Source organism: Pteropus medius, unplaced genomic scaffold, assembly GCF_902729225.1.
Source record: "Pteropus medius unplaced genomic scaffold, Ma_sr-lr_union100, whole genome shotgun sequence".
NCBI classification, from domain to species: domain Eukaryota; kingdom Metazoa; phylum Chordata; class Mammalia; order Chiroptera; family Pteropodidae; genus Pteropus; species Pteropus medius.
Genome location: NW_024354875.1, coordinates 454430 through 468137, shown reverse-complemented (window position 1 = coordinate 468137; position 13708 = coordinate 454430). Strand labels below are relative to the sequence as shown.

The 13708-nt window shown below is 47.5% G+C and overlaps 1 protein-coding gene and 1 pseudogene across 2 annotated transcripts in view; both read right to left on the bottom strand.

Moving 5' to 3' along the window:
• NGEF (neuronal guanine nucleotide exchange factor) overlaps window positions 1-13708 on the bottom strand; it is an 88490-nt gene that overhangs the window by 54988 nt on the left and 19794 nt on the right. Inside the window, exons 2-3 of one of the 2 annotated variants that reach the window (XM_039855361.1) lie at window positions 9652-9988; window positions 5843-5957 (exon numbers count right to left, since the gene is read on the bottom strand). In XM_039855361.1, coding sequence (XP_039711295.1) covers window positions 5843-5957; window positions 9652-9913 — 377 coding nt within the window. In that variant the 5' untranslated portion in view covers window positions 9914-9988. The remainder of the gene's footprint in view (window positions 1-5842; window positions 5958-9651; window positions 9989-13708) is intronic. The other variant, XM_039855363.1, reaches the window with a different exon arrangement.
• LOC120597416 (uncharacterized) lies at window positions 337-452 on the bottom strand (annotated as a pseudogene).

The window sequence follows — 13708 nt, the reverse complement described above, 5'->3', positions numbered from 1 at the left end:
TGGCTGTGACGGATTTCACGGCAATGACCATGTTGGAGATGGATCCACAATATTTAGTAATCAGGAAGGTCTGATGGGGCCAGCTGGAGCACGGCTGGTCACACTTCACGAGGTTGTCCCTGGCTGCCCCACTGAGTCAGCCTGGAGTGACTCACATTGAATGCAGGTTGACCATGCTTGGAATGACGAAGAACTCTTGCATCGCAGGGGAAGACGAAAGTGTTTTTTTGTTGGAAGGTCAGTGAAAAATATTTTAAGAAACATCAACCTGCTTGGTTCATGCAGAAAACTTGCCACACGTAAATTTTTTTTTATTTTTTATCTATTTTTTTTTTATGCCTACAGCACCTAGTCTTCCTAGGTGGTCTCCCATCCAAATATTAACCAGGCCCAACCCTGCTTAGCTTCCGAGGTCAGACATCAGGCTTGTTCAGGGTGGCATGGCTGTAGACCATGGACTGTGGCTCCACTGGGGTGTGAACCCAGGACCTTTTGCGTGTATAGCAGATATGCTAACCGCTACATTATGGAACCACGTCCCCCACGTAAAAATTTTTAATGTAGTTTAATTTTATATAGAAACATCAGTTTACAAAAGCACATGTTTGTGCACTGTTGTGTGTGTGTGTGTGTGTGTGTGTGTGTGCGTGTGTGTGTGCGCGCACGCGCGCGCCAATCTGGTACTTCTATGGCAGAGGTGATTTCTGGGACTAGAACCCTGATTTGTAACATTGCATTGATAGTAGAGACCCAGTTTTGAACACCTTGACTTGAGAGGGCCCTTGAGGGACCAACGTGGCAGTGGTCTAGGGGTGGGGCCCTCTGCGCCTCTGGGCTTTACCCCCTGTGGGCAGGAGAAGACAACTCCTTCCTTCCTCACCACCTGGTTTACCCTGGCGACACCTCTGCCTGGGGCAGCCTGGGGAGTAGGAGATGACGGGGTCTGGAGTTGAAGCCTCTGGGCTCCTGGTCTGCGGCCTCACCAGCCGTACAACGTCAGGCTAGTCACTAACTTTTGTTGAGTTTTAGTTTTCTCATCTGTGAAATGGGAATACGATAAGAGAATTTAAAGAGATAATGCACGTAAGGGCACTCAACAAATGTTACGTTTCCTTCCCGTACCCTTCTTTACGGCACATCCGTGCGCAGTAATTGCACTACCCTCCTGCCACACTGCCCAGCAGTACCGTGACCTCCCTGCAGAGCACCCTTGGGTGAGCTACAGACAGTTATGGAACCTCTGGGGACAGGCACTGACCGCCAAGAAGAACGTCATACACGCCATATTGGCACCACCCAAACTTCTTGCAAAGGGAGGACCCGTTCCTAGTCTCAGAAGACCTCAGTCCTCTACTACAGTGGTCCCCAACCTTTTTGGCACCAGGGACCGGTGCTCCTATGAGAATCTAATGCCTGATGATCTGAGGCGGAGCTGAGGCGGTGATGCCAGCGCTGGGCAGCGGCTGCAGATACAGATGAAGCTTTGCTACTCATCTGCCGCTTACCTCCTGCTGTGCAGCCCGGTACTGGTCTGTGGCCCGAGGATTGGGGACTCCTGATCTAACCTACTGCCTCCAGCCCTGACTCCTCTTGCTTTATTCTGCCGCTTCTCATCTTACCCAGGTCCCCTCTGGCATTCTCTGGGGTGCGAAGCCCAGACTCTAACTCCATGAGACATGTTTTCAGTGCCTGGCTCTTCTTCCCATACTTCTCATACAGAGATTCCTCAAACGCAGCTCTCACTGATGAGGAAGGAATGGCTCCATGAATCCTGCCTCCCGTTCTTTTAGCTGATTGGCCCAGAGATAAACACTGGATCCAAGGATGGCCAACCAGATTCTTTTCCTTAGATTTTTTTTCTTTCTCTGTCTAATGGATACAGAAGGAAGACCCCATCGGTGGCGGAGAGCCAAGCTGAAAGGTGTACTAGCTGTGGCTGCCCTTTTGGGTCATGTGCAAGCCGACAGGCAGAGAGAGGCTGGTGGGGGGAGAGCAGAACAGATACAGAGAGGAGCAGGTGCCATGGCCCCCGAGAAAAGGAGAAAGTGGCTCTGATTCCTGACAGCTTTTCCATTCCTATGAAGCGGGGATTCATCTTTTCTACTTGGAATCTGTGGGATTCCAGCATCCTTACAATACCCCACCCCTGACTCGAACACATTCGAGTCACTTTCTGATCTTGGCAATCAAAGCAACAGTGACCGGGGAATGAGACAAGGTATTTACTCTCCCTGCTTCTATTCAGTGTCGTAATGGACGTCCTCACCACTGCAACAAGGCAAGAAAAAACAAATAGAAGGCAAGAAGATTGGAAAGAAAGGACTAAAATTGTCTGATAAGTGAATTTATCAAGGTCACAGGCTATTAACTGATCATGCAAACATTCGTTGTTCTTAAACATACTTCCAGCAAACAATTGAAAAATGAAATTACAAAACATTGGCATTTAAAATAGAATCCAAAGCATTAAATACCTAGGAAGAAATGGAAATATGTATAAATCCTCTGTACTAAAAACTACAAATTATTGCTGGATTAATTTAAGGAATAAATGGAAAGTTAAGACATGTTCATAGATCAAACAATTTAAAGTGCCAATATTCAGGTGTCCATGATCTCCGAATTTTGTATTATGACAATGCCATCTTAACCCAAATCCTGACAGACTCCTTTTGGAGTAGACATTGACAAACCGATTCTAAAATTTATACGGAAATGCAAAGGACTTAAAATAGCCATGACAATCTTAAAAAAGAACAAAGTAGGAGGACTTACACTAGCAGATTTTAAGACTTAGGATAAAGCTACAGTTATTTAAGACAGTGTGATATAAGCATGAAGGAAGACAATTAGATCAATGAAACAGAATAAAAGTCTGGAAAAAACCCATGTGTCTGCAGTCCGTGAAATTTTGAAGGAAAAAAAAAAAGCACCAATGTAATTCATTGGGTGAACATAAGGTCTTTGCGATAATTGACATTAGAACAACTCTTATGCATATGGACCATAGACATAAGTGGGAAAGCTAAACCTTCCATAAGAAAAACATAGGAGAATATATTTATGACCTTGAAGTAGTTATATATTTGTTGGATAGGACAGAAAAGGACAATAATTTTTAAAATGATAAATTAGTCATCATCAAAATAAAAAAGTTTCTTCTCATTAAGATAGAAAAATTGAAAGATGACCCACAAATGGGTAGGAGCTATTTGCAATGTATATATCCGACCAAGAACTTGTATTCAAGATATATAAGAAATCCATGACATTAAGATAGATAGATAGATGATGATAGATAGAGAGAAATGACATGAATAGGAACTCCACAAAAGAAGATACGCTAATGGTCAACAAACATATGAAATGGCGTTCAGCCTCATTAGTCATCAGAGAAATGCAAATCAAAAACACAGTGAGAAACCACAATATCTTAGAATGGATACAGCTACAAAGACTGACTGTTCCAAGCATTAGCCAGGCTCTGGAGCAACTGAGACTTTGATACTTTGCTGATAGGAGTGTGCAATAGTATAACCGCTTTGAGAAATTTTTTGGCTCTCTCTAATAAAGTTAAATATACACCTATCTTAAGACTCAGAGCTTCCACTCCTGTGTATACTCCCCAGAGAAATGAGAGCATACACCCACAAAAAGACTTGTCTAAGTACATTCACAGCAATTTCATTTATAGTAGTGGAAAACTGGAGACAACCCAAATATTTATCAATAGAAGGATGGATAAGCAAATCGTGGTAATATTTCTGAGCAACAAAAAGAACAATCTGATACACATACGTTAATGAATCTCAAAAATATTATGTTGAGCCACATAAGTCATAAGTCAGACACCATAGAGTTCGCTTTGTGGTCCCATTTGTAAGAAGTTCAAGAACCAGCCAAACTAATCAAATGGTGAGAGAAGTCACATGGTTATGTCTGAGAGGGTTGGATATTGACTGGATGGCGGTCTTAAGAGACCTCATGGCACAGTGAAAATATTCTATATCTTAGTCTGGTTGACGGTCAAGTGGGTGTAATTCTATCCTCAATCTCAAATTCATATGTTGACATCCTAACCTTTAATGTGATGGTATTTAGCTATGGGACCTTTGGGAGATAATTAGGCTTAAGTGAGGTCGTGGGGGTGGGATCCACACGAAGAGAAAAAGACCAGAGCTTCTTTCTCCCTCTGTCTGTCATGTGAGGACACATTGAGAAGGCCAGAAAGAGAGCCCTCCCAGAGCCCCGCCATGCAGGCACCCCGATCTAGGAATTCCGGCCTCCGGAACTGTGAGAAAATCAACGTCTGTTATTTCAGCCCCAGTTTGTGGTATTTTGTTATGGCAGCCCAAGCTGACATGCATTCATCCAGCCGTATGCCCAAGATTTGGATATTTTGTTGTACCCTGGTTAGGTGGTTGGATATTGATAGTATTGTTCTTGGTTCTTGGGGCTTAAGCCAAATCAGAGGCAACAGGAAGCAGTTGCCCTTAATATATCATTATAGGTAAAATAGGTCCTTGTTTAAGTCAGTCAATCAATCAATCAATCAATCAATCAATCAAAGCCCTATGGACAAAGAAGTGCGGGGAAGCAGAAGGGTGCCTTACCACCTGGTTTTGGGACAAGATACCCAGTCCATACTTCCTCAACACAGATATGGGGACACTATTTCCCTGTAACCACCTGGGGATTTGTAGAGAGTGTGAAGTTTCTAAAAATTTAGCTTAAGGATAATGAGGGATGGGCATCAGGATTTTATCACAATAATACTTATAGTGTGGCTTACAAAATAGCAAACATTTGAAATTCCCTTGGGTCAGAGATTGCTGCCGCCTCCCCTGTGTTCATTCTCCTTTCTTCCTTTCTATGGAACCAATTTATTGGAGGCAGAAACAGACCTAGTTTAAAAAAAATATACATCTTCCACTTGCAGGTGGAAGTGACCACGTGACCCAGTTTTGGCCAATGAGATATAAGCAACAATTGTTGGATGGGCTTCAAGGAAGATCCTTAAAAGAAGGTCAGATTAGGCTGGCATATACCCTCTCTCCTTCTCCCCCTACTTCCCTGGCCTTTTTTCTACCTGAACTGTGGCTGTGATGGCCGGAGCTCTGGCAGGCATCTTGATAGATGGCAGAGTAGAAGTTGGAAGGAGCCTAGGTCCCTGAAGGCATGAAGGAGCTGCTGTCACAAACCCCCAGACTTCTTTCACACAAGAGCCAACTAGACCTCTGTCATGTTAAGCTGTGTTATTGTTATTGTTGTTTTTGTTTGTTTGTTGTTTGTTTTGTTACAAGTGGCTAAATTCGGTCCTAACCAATACAAAGCCAAACATCCAACAACAGGAGTATGATCAATAAATCACAGTCCAATTGTACTATAGACTTTTATAGCCACTAACTGATTGCGCAGGAAAAGATTTGGTAACTTACAGAGATGTTTGTGATATATTATTAAGTAGTATGCAAGACTGGATTTATAGTAACATCCTGGTTTATGAAGAGAAAACACGCATAAAGAATATAGAAAGAAGACTTGAAACAAGTACAATATATTGAAACTTATCTGGGTTTCAGCGATACAATGATTTTTCTTTTGTATTTCTCAGTGTATGTAATATCTACGATTTCCTAGTTTAGTGACAGAAAGGTAACGATGGAATTATTTTTAAAAAAGGCAATTGTGGAGATTTTTTTTTAACATGAGCAACTAAAAGTCACCTTTAAAAAGCAAAACGAAACACAGGACACCCGTGTAGCCCCGTCGAGACTTTGCACAATGGTCTCTGCTACATCCTGTCATGACCGGCCCCCTCCTCATGACTTGCTGTTCTCACCTTGTTCTCTGGGCTCCTGGGTTTGTCCGTGTTGGTATCTGCCAAAGAGACATTCCACTCTGAGGTAAATTCAAGGTCCGGGGCTCTTTTAGGGATTTTCCGTTTTCCAGTGAATCTGTGACATTTAAGAAATGCAGCGAGTTAGAAAATGTGCATCTGTCCTTTTCAGGCAATTGTCAGGTCAGTAGTGGCTGTCACCTTAGGAGGGGGAGGAGGTAGAAGGAAGAGGGATGTTCTTCCTCTCATGCCCCTGGGGAATTTGCCACACTTTATGTTGTATTTGGTGACCTGGGATGACATCTCTACGAAAATTATAATTATGTACAGGAAACTTCATATACATGCACATATATACACACATATGTGTCCATGCAAATACATTCACACATGCATACATAGTCAGCGGGGAAAAAAGAACCTTGGAAATGAGTTTGCAAACTTAGATACAAGCCTGGTTAATGTCTTAGATGGCAATTAAACCATAACCATTGGTGTTATTGTTTCTATGGGACAAAAATCATCTGTAGCTTATCAACCTTTTGATAACTAACTTTATAATGTCTGACTCCTAATTGATATCAAACAATAATAAGTTACTTCCGGTAGAGTGTCAGATCACCCGCAGGTGGGGTTGTTAGTCAACGCTCGAGAGCGATTTGGAAAGGATGCTCGTTTAGCAGATAAAACAGGGACTGTCCTCACCTTCCAGACCCGAGTCACAGACCGTGAACACGTGAAGGTGTCCTCACCTTCCAGACCCGTGAACACAGAGCGTGGGTCTGCTTTTATCAGGTAGTGGATTACTTAAAAAAAAAAAGAGTCGACACTGCTTCGCATGTTCTAGTTTGTCGTGTATTCTTTTGGAACCTGTTTTATTTTCCAGTTGTGGAAAGATTGATGTCCCAGCCACCTTTTACTTAGCTGTCTCATCTTTATGACCAATCCGTATGTCCCCTGGGAAGAGGAATAAGTCTCATGACTAACTCATATTCCTAAAATTATTTAAGACAAAGAAATGTGTATTTTTTTGCTTCCAAAGAACAGTAAGTCAACAGCAGCCTGATGCCAGGTGGCCGGGTCCATCTGCGCCCCGCACTGAGGCAGAGGACACCATTTTTAACCTTGGACTCTGGATCAGGACGTGCTGGGCTGTGTTGGGGAGTTAACTCCAGGGGAGGGACAGAAATGAGGGAGTCACTTCAAAAATAAAACTGTGAATCTGATGAAAATATTTCTGGTCTGGACATAAATGGCATCTTTGGGCGTGGCAGGACGTGAAGTGACACCGTTCTGGTCTACACTGGCGTCAGCATTCTCCACTTGGCTTGGAGGCTTCAAACTCGAGGCTCTTTCCCCATTGACTCCACTTCCCTCCCCAGCCCCATCTCATACACGGCCCCACACCCACCCTTTCTCCTGCCCAGAGAGACCCCCGCCCTCTGACCTGGGGCATCTGGATCTGCCTTTCTCTCGGCTCGTAGCCAACTAACCCCACGCCGTCCAATGGTGCAGCTGCTAACCACGTGCGGCTGTCACACGCTTGGAATGTGGCTCGTGTGACTGAGAAAGGAAGTTCTTCATTTTTAAATTTAAATTAATTTAAATTTAAATACAAACTGGTACTTGATTCAGTTATTGGAAAACTTGTAAGGATATTTTGAACAATCTCAGTATGTAAATCTAATTTTCTGACTGTACATTTTATGAAATCTAAATCCAGATCAAATTATTTCCAATGAAAATGTAGCATGTGAATTGAGAGGGGCCGTAAGTATAAAACGTTAACAGATTTCAAAGGCTTCGTGGAAAAAAAATTGCAGAACGTCTCATTACTGATGTTTATATTGATGATTGACTACACGGTGAAATAATAATCTGGATGTATTGTATTAAATGAAAGGCATTGTTAAATAAATTTTACCCACTTCTCTTGTTTAATGCGGCCACTGGAAAATTTAAAATGACGTATGTGGCTTGCTCTGACCACCTCCCCCATCGGTGCAGGCTTCGGGAGAAGGACCTGGACCCAGGTCAGGTGGCACCACTCACTAGCCACGTGCTTTAGAGCGAGCGACCCCATGCCTCTGGGTCTCAGTTGTTCTTTTTCGAAGACTGTAAAATGGCTACGTGGGGCACCTTCGAAATGCCAGCCAGGTATCATCACGGCACCCGGACATCCCCACACGTGCTCAGCCGGTTTAGCTCCTGCTCTCTCTCTGGCCAGGTCCCACCCTTCAGTTCTCATCTAAAATATCACCTTCATTGGGGGACCTACTCTCACCAGAGGAGTCGAGTTCTTTGCCTTTACCTCTCTTGTAGACTTTGACACATTGACATCATGACAATATTGTAGATTCTTCAAGGGCAGAGACTCTCTCTTTTCTGCGAGTTTTTTAGTTTGTGGAAAATCTCCAACGCACAAAAAGTTGGGGGAGTGATGTAGAGTTCCAACCACCCAGCTTCCACGACTTTAGTGTTTCAGTTGTATTTCTCTCGTGTGCATGGTACTCAGCACGTGACCTCGTTAGTGTTTGTGGTGGATCCAGACAACCCCAAAGTCTTTGCCACTCCTATCAAACAGTGGTCAGTTTCTCCATCTGCTTTTACCTGGGCTGAACCTGTGAGCTGCTTGGACCCCCTGCAATGTGGCAGAAGTCCCGCGTCCAGGCCTCATGAGGCCCGGTGGCTTCTGCTCTTGCTCTTGGAGAAGCCTGCTGCCCTGTGAACAAGCTCTAGCTAGCCTCTTGGAGGATGAGAGACCACATGGAGCAGAGATGAGCAGTCCCAGCTGAGGCTCTCTTGGGCCAACCAGTTCACTAGCCACCAGAGTGGCCAGTGAGGCTTTCCTTGACCTTTAGATAAGCCACCAGCTGGTGTCAGAAGTCAAAGTGGCCCAGACAGAGGAGCTGCCCATCAACCCCAGAACGATAGGAAATAATAAACGTCGTTTTATCTCTGTGTTTGAGGGTGGTTTAAAAAGTGGTAAAAGGCTACCTGACACAGAGTTTAATGAAGGAGTCATTATTGATTGAGTTAACGAAACCCCCGATCTAAAGCAGGGGTTGCCACCTCCAGCACACTCAGGGTAGCATACTGTCTGTCTGGTGGCAGCTGCCATACCCCAGGGACGAGGAAACAGTCACATACTTCAGAACCCCAACATGCTATCTTCTCAGCCATGTGAGCAAGTCACAAGGAAGAGGGTTTGCAGTTCTGACACCCCCATTTGTAAACGTTTCTGAGCTTTATTCTGCTCAACAAATATACTTTGAGCAGATAAAATATACAAGGAACTAGTTTAAAAGATCAAGGGTTTCTGCTGCAAGGTCTTCCCAAGGTCTTAATCGCATGCATTTTCAGAAACTCTGGCCATTATGGTGACAGAGAGAGAACAGGGTAGAGTAGAGCCTCGTGCTTCCAGACACCCCCAAACATGGACGGCTCCAAGCCTCCCGCCTCTCTCCTGAGATGCGTATATACATCTGGGGGTGTTTTGTTGAGTCTTAAAGCCAGATGCCTTTTTAAAATAAAAGCCAGTCTTATTGTATAATTTGGGTCAACACTCTTTCCTGAAGTATCTATACCATCATATTGCGGGAATTTGAATTCTTTAGATAACGGCTTCAAAATGGTCCACCTCGTTGGACCTATCCTTGAATAATTTCCATGCCTTTTATTCTTCTTTCGATTAATTCAGGCCTTTCATCCCTGATGATTCCAAGTGGATGCAACAAACAAACAAACAGACAGACAGACAGACAGACAGACAAACAACAGCAGCGGCTGAGGCAGCTGTCCTTGGTACTGACCTGCCCCGAGCCCAGCTTTCAGTTCCCGAGCATCTCTGGCTGTGTCTTTGCTTTTGTGTCTCACGGTGTGATTGAAGATAGAGTTTCTCTGAATTGGGATGTATCTATGGGGCTCTTTGTCTTCGATCTGGTCGGCGTGGGGCATCCTTTCTTCTCCCGAGCCAAACTCAGGTCTTACCTTGGCGGGTTCATCAACTTCCCATGAGCCACTCCCAGATTTCTCCCGGGGCTTTTCCACATCTTCAGAGTACCTGGTTTCCATGGGAATAGGTCTGACTGTCTCTCAACAGAATGACTGGAGATGAGTGAGCTCCCCAGACTTCGCCGGTTTTGAGTGCTTTAGAATAGAAAGAGAACACTTTTCAGTTAGGGTCATCAGGCTAAATATTCCATTCAGAGTATGATCTTCCACTCCCATTCAGAATTGATGAAATTTGAGGTAATTTGCACATCCTTGCGACTGCATCTTTGTCAAATGAATATCGCAGTTTAACCACTGCAATTTGGATGCATTCATGTATCATTCTATAATTGAGGTTTGTTTATTCCATTCATGGGATGCATTTTTGGGGAAAATGCTTAAAGTGGCCTGTCTAACTAATTTTCAAGTAAACATTTTCTGAATAATTCAAGAGAAAAAGAGAAGCGAAAAACAGTGACAGGAACTCCAGAAAACCAAATCAAGGGATAGGAAAATGTATGGACGCAAAAAGAAGGAGCCCTGGGAAGAATAGAAAGGGCTGCCAGCTAGCGACAGGTCCTACCACCTGAGTCAGCAAGGGGGTGTGGTTACAAGAAAAGCTAGCTTGTTCTTGGGCCATGTCATAGAACGAGAGAGAGCCAGAGGTTTGCGTCCTGGCCGGATGTGTGGGGGACTCCTGTGCTGAGCTCTGGTGGGGACCTGCCCGATAGGATGGGCAGAGAGGACTCAAGAAGAATGAGGTCATCAGCTCTCTGAGGCCTGGGGCTGGGAGGGTGTGGACCGCGGGAGAGGACAGCTTTGGGTTCAGACCTGTCCAAAGGTGAAGCTGCTGCTTTGGGGGGCAGTGACTTCCCCGTCACTGGAGGTGTCAGGACAGGGGCTGTGGAGCATTTAGGGTTCAGTGACTCCGTCCCCCCCACGACATCTCTTTCCTTTCCTTTCTCTTGCCTTCTGTGCCTCCCACTTGGGCCGACTCTGATACCAAGGCTGCTCTCAGCCTAGAGCCGATCAGGGCAGCACATGGGGCGGGGTCTTGTGGTGGAAGAGGAGCGAGTAACACACGGGTCGATTGTGCCGTGGCTGCTCTGTGGAGGTCTCTGAACTGGCTTCCTGCCTCGTCCTTAATGACCGTGAGTGACGAGGTGGCAGGATCTCAGGAACCCTGGGCAGGCTGGCCTGAGAGGCCGAGACCAGAGGGCAGGTACCACACCGGTATCACCCAGGTGTGGCAGGCGAGCACCTAAGCCAGGTGGAGGCCGGGGTGGGGACAGTGTGCGAGAGGAATAATGGGATCGGTGTCTCGCAGTGGTTTGTGCAGGAGCGGGGGGGAGGGGGGAGCACTGTCCCAACAGCAGGTGGCGGGGCATAGGGACTGGGCAGGCCACAGGCCACTGTCACCTGGGGAAGTAGGGACAAAGCCAAGATGGAAAACCTCCCCAGAGAGTCTGCAGTAGGAGACTTTCCACCGAAGCTGACGGGGCTTCTCCCTACTCTGACCATGGGACGTCTCAAAGGCCCCCGTCCTGGTCCCGAACACGGACTGCCTTTTGGCTTTCAAGGTTACTGTCATCATCATCATCATCATCATCGTCATTATCAACATTATTATTTTAGGCTGCTTTTGAAAAGATTCGGGTATAATTTGCATATGGTAGAATTTTCCCTTGTCAGTGTATGGTTCTGTGAGTTCTGATGAACGCGTACAGTTCACATAACCACCACTGCAACAGAGGTACAGGACATTCCTTCACCCCCAAGTTTCCCCGTGTTCCCTGTAGTGCCCCCCAAAGGCCACACACGGCACAGCCCGACTACACCACAGTCAGGCGGCCACCCCTCCATCCTGACTGTGCCGTGTGCGGCCTTTGGCGTCTGGCCTCCTCACGTTGGCGCCCTGCATCAGAGACTCATTCCGCCCAGGGCTGTCAGCACCCACGTCAGGGTTTCCTGTGCAGCGCTGTGAACTGGCGGAGGCCTCCGCGAGGTACTGAGAAGGGCGCCGGGCCATGAGCCACGGCCCCTGGGTTCGAGTCCCCCTCTCCTGCTGCCTGTCATCGCCTACCTATGCTGGGCAGTCAGAGCCTCAGTTCTCCACCCAGGAACCATGGGGCTGGGCAGCCGTTCTCTGGGGCTCCTTAAGTAGCTCTCAAATTCTGTGATTTGCGGAGGCTCAGGGAGCCCTTGAAGGGAATGACAGGTGCCCTGGGAGTTGCTCTCAAACCCATCCTGTCATTTCCTTTCAACAAGCGGGCTCTAAAACCCTGAGAAAATGTATTCCAAGTCATGCCATTTTAAAGACCATTACACATGCACAGAGTTTGTGAAACTCTGAAAAACAACTCTAGTTCTGTTCAATTATGGCTTATTTCAGGCAGATGTGTTCTAAATCTGAAATATTTTTATCATCACTCCAACTCTGCTTTATCCACGGACGGCTGGAAAGTCTGGCAGTGTCCCCACCCCAGTCTTCTAATGATTTTCTTAAGCTCGTCTTTAAGGCGCGCATCTTTCTGTTCGGGTGGCTTCAGCTTTGTGACTGGAAGGAGGAGGGCTTATGGCGAAGCTGCCTTTGCCTGGCGTTCATTCCTTCCTTCGTTCGCTCACACAGCAGGCATCGTGGCCCGTCGGCCGCGTCTGGCACGTGCTGGCATGCGTCCCTCTGCCTTTGTTCCGCATGTCCCCACGTCCCTCATCCCAGGCCGCTCCGGAGGGGCAGGGCTTGGGCTGCTTTGCTCCTTGCCGTCCCTGGTGCCGGGCACACACGGCACATATGTGGTTTATGATGATGAATGAATGGGTGGGCTCCCTCCACGAGGAGGATGCGATGATCACCCCCATTTTATAGGTGAGGAAGCTGCAGGCCAGGGAGCCCTGGGAACTTGCCCCAGGCGAGGGTCACACCTCGTCTGTCTGACGTGTTTGTTGGGGGAACCTGAGGCCCATGTGATGCGGTCGAAAGAGGCTGTGGCTGATGGCCGGCCCGGGGGAATTGGGCAGGAGTCGGGGTTCTGGTCCGCTCTTTCGGGGCTAGCTTTCTGGCTTTCGGAACACGAGCTGGTGTCGCTATTAACCCTCCCGGCACTGGGCTGCAGGCCAGGGGCCTCCCTGCATGAGTCAGAGGCCTGGGAAGTCAGAACAGAGGAGGGAAGGTGGGGAAGGGAAGAGCTGCCACAAAAGTCAGATGCTGGGGGTGGGGAGATGGTGGCACAGTGGACACGGGGAGGCACGTCCCCTCGGCCAGGGCTTCTGAGATGTTCGGAGGCAGGAGTCAGCGAGGGCTCTTGCTAAGATGCAAGCTCTGGCTCAGGAGGTCCAGGGTGGGGCCGGAGGTGCCTCTGCTGTGAGTCCGCAGACCCGCCTTGAGCGAGGTCCTAGGGGAGCAGAGCCTCAGCGGGGCCACTGGGGAGCCCCCAGTGCTGCCCCACACTTGACCAGGTCTGGGGAGCGTCGCCCCAGGTCAGAGGCGGACAGGAGTCCTGATGGGGGCACAGCCGAGGCAGGCGGGAGGCGGTGGTGTCAGGAGAGGGGCGAGAGGGGATTGAGGCTAGCACCATTCTTCGGCTGTCCCCTTCCACCTCTTACAAGGGAGGGAAGTGGGGGAGGGAGGGAAGGTGGAAGATCGATGTGGAGAGAGAGAACGCACCGGGCTGAGTGCGTGCAGTGAATCTAGACAAGGGAGCCGGGCACCCACTCTGATGCAGGCCCCCCTGCGTGCTGGGGTGGCCCAGTAAGACCAGGCCTGGCCTGCATCTGGGCCACGGGAGGGAGCAAATACTACAAGGCAGAGGGGCAAGTGAAGAACAAGGAGTATTCTTTGCAGGAAAGGTTTGGGGTGAGCAGCAGATCGTGGGGAGT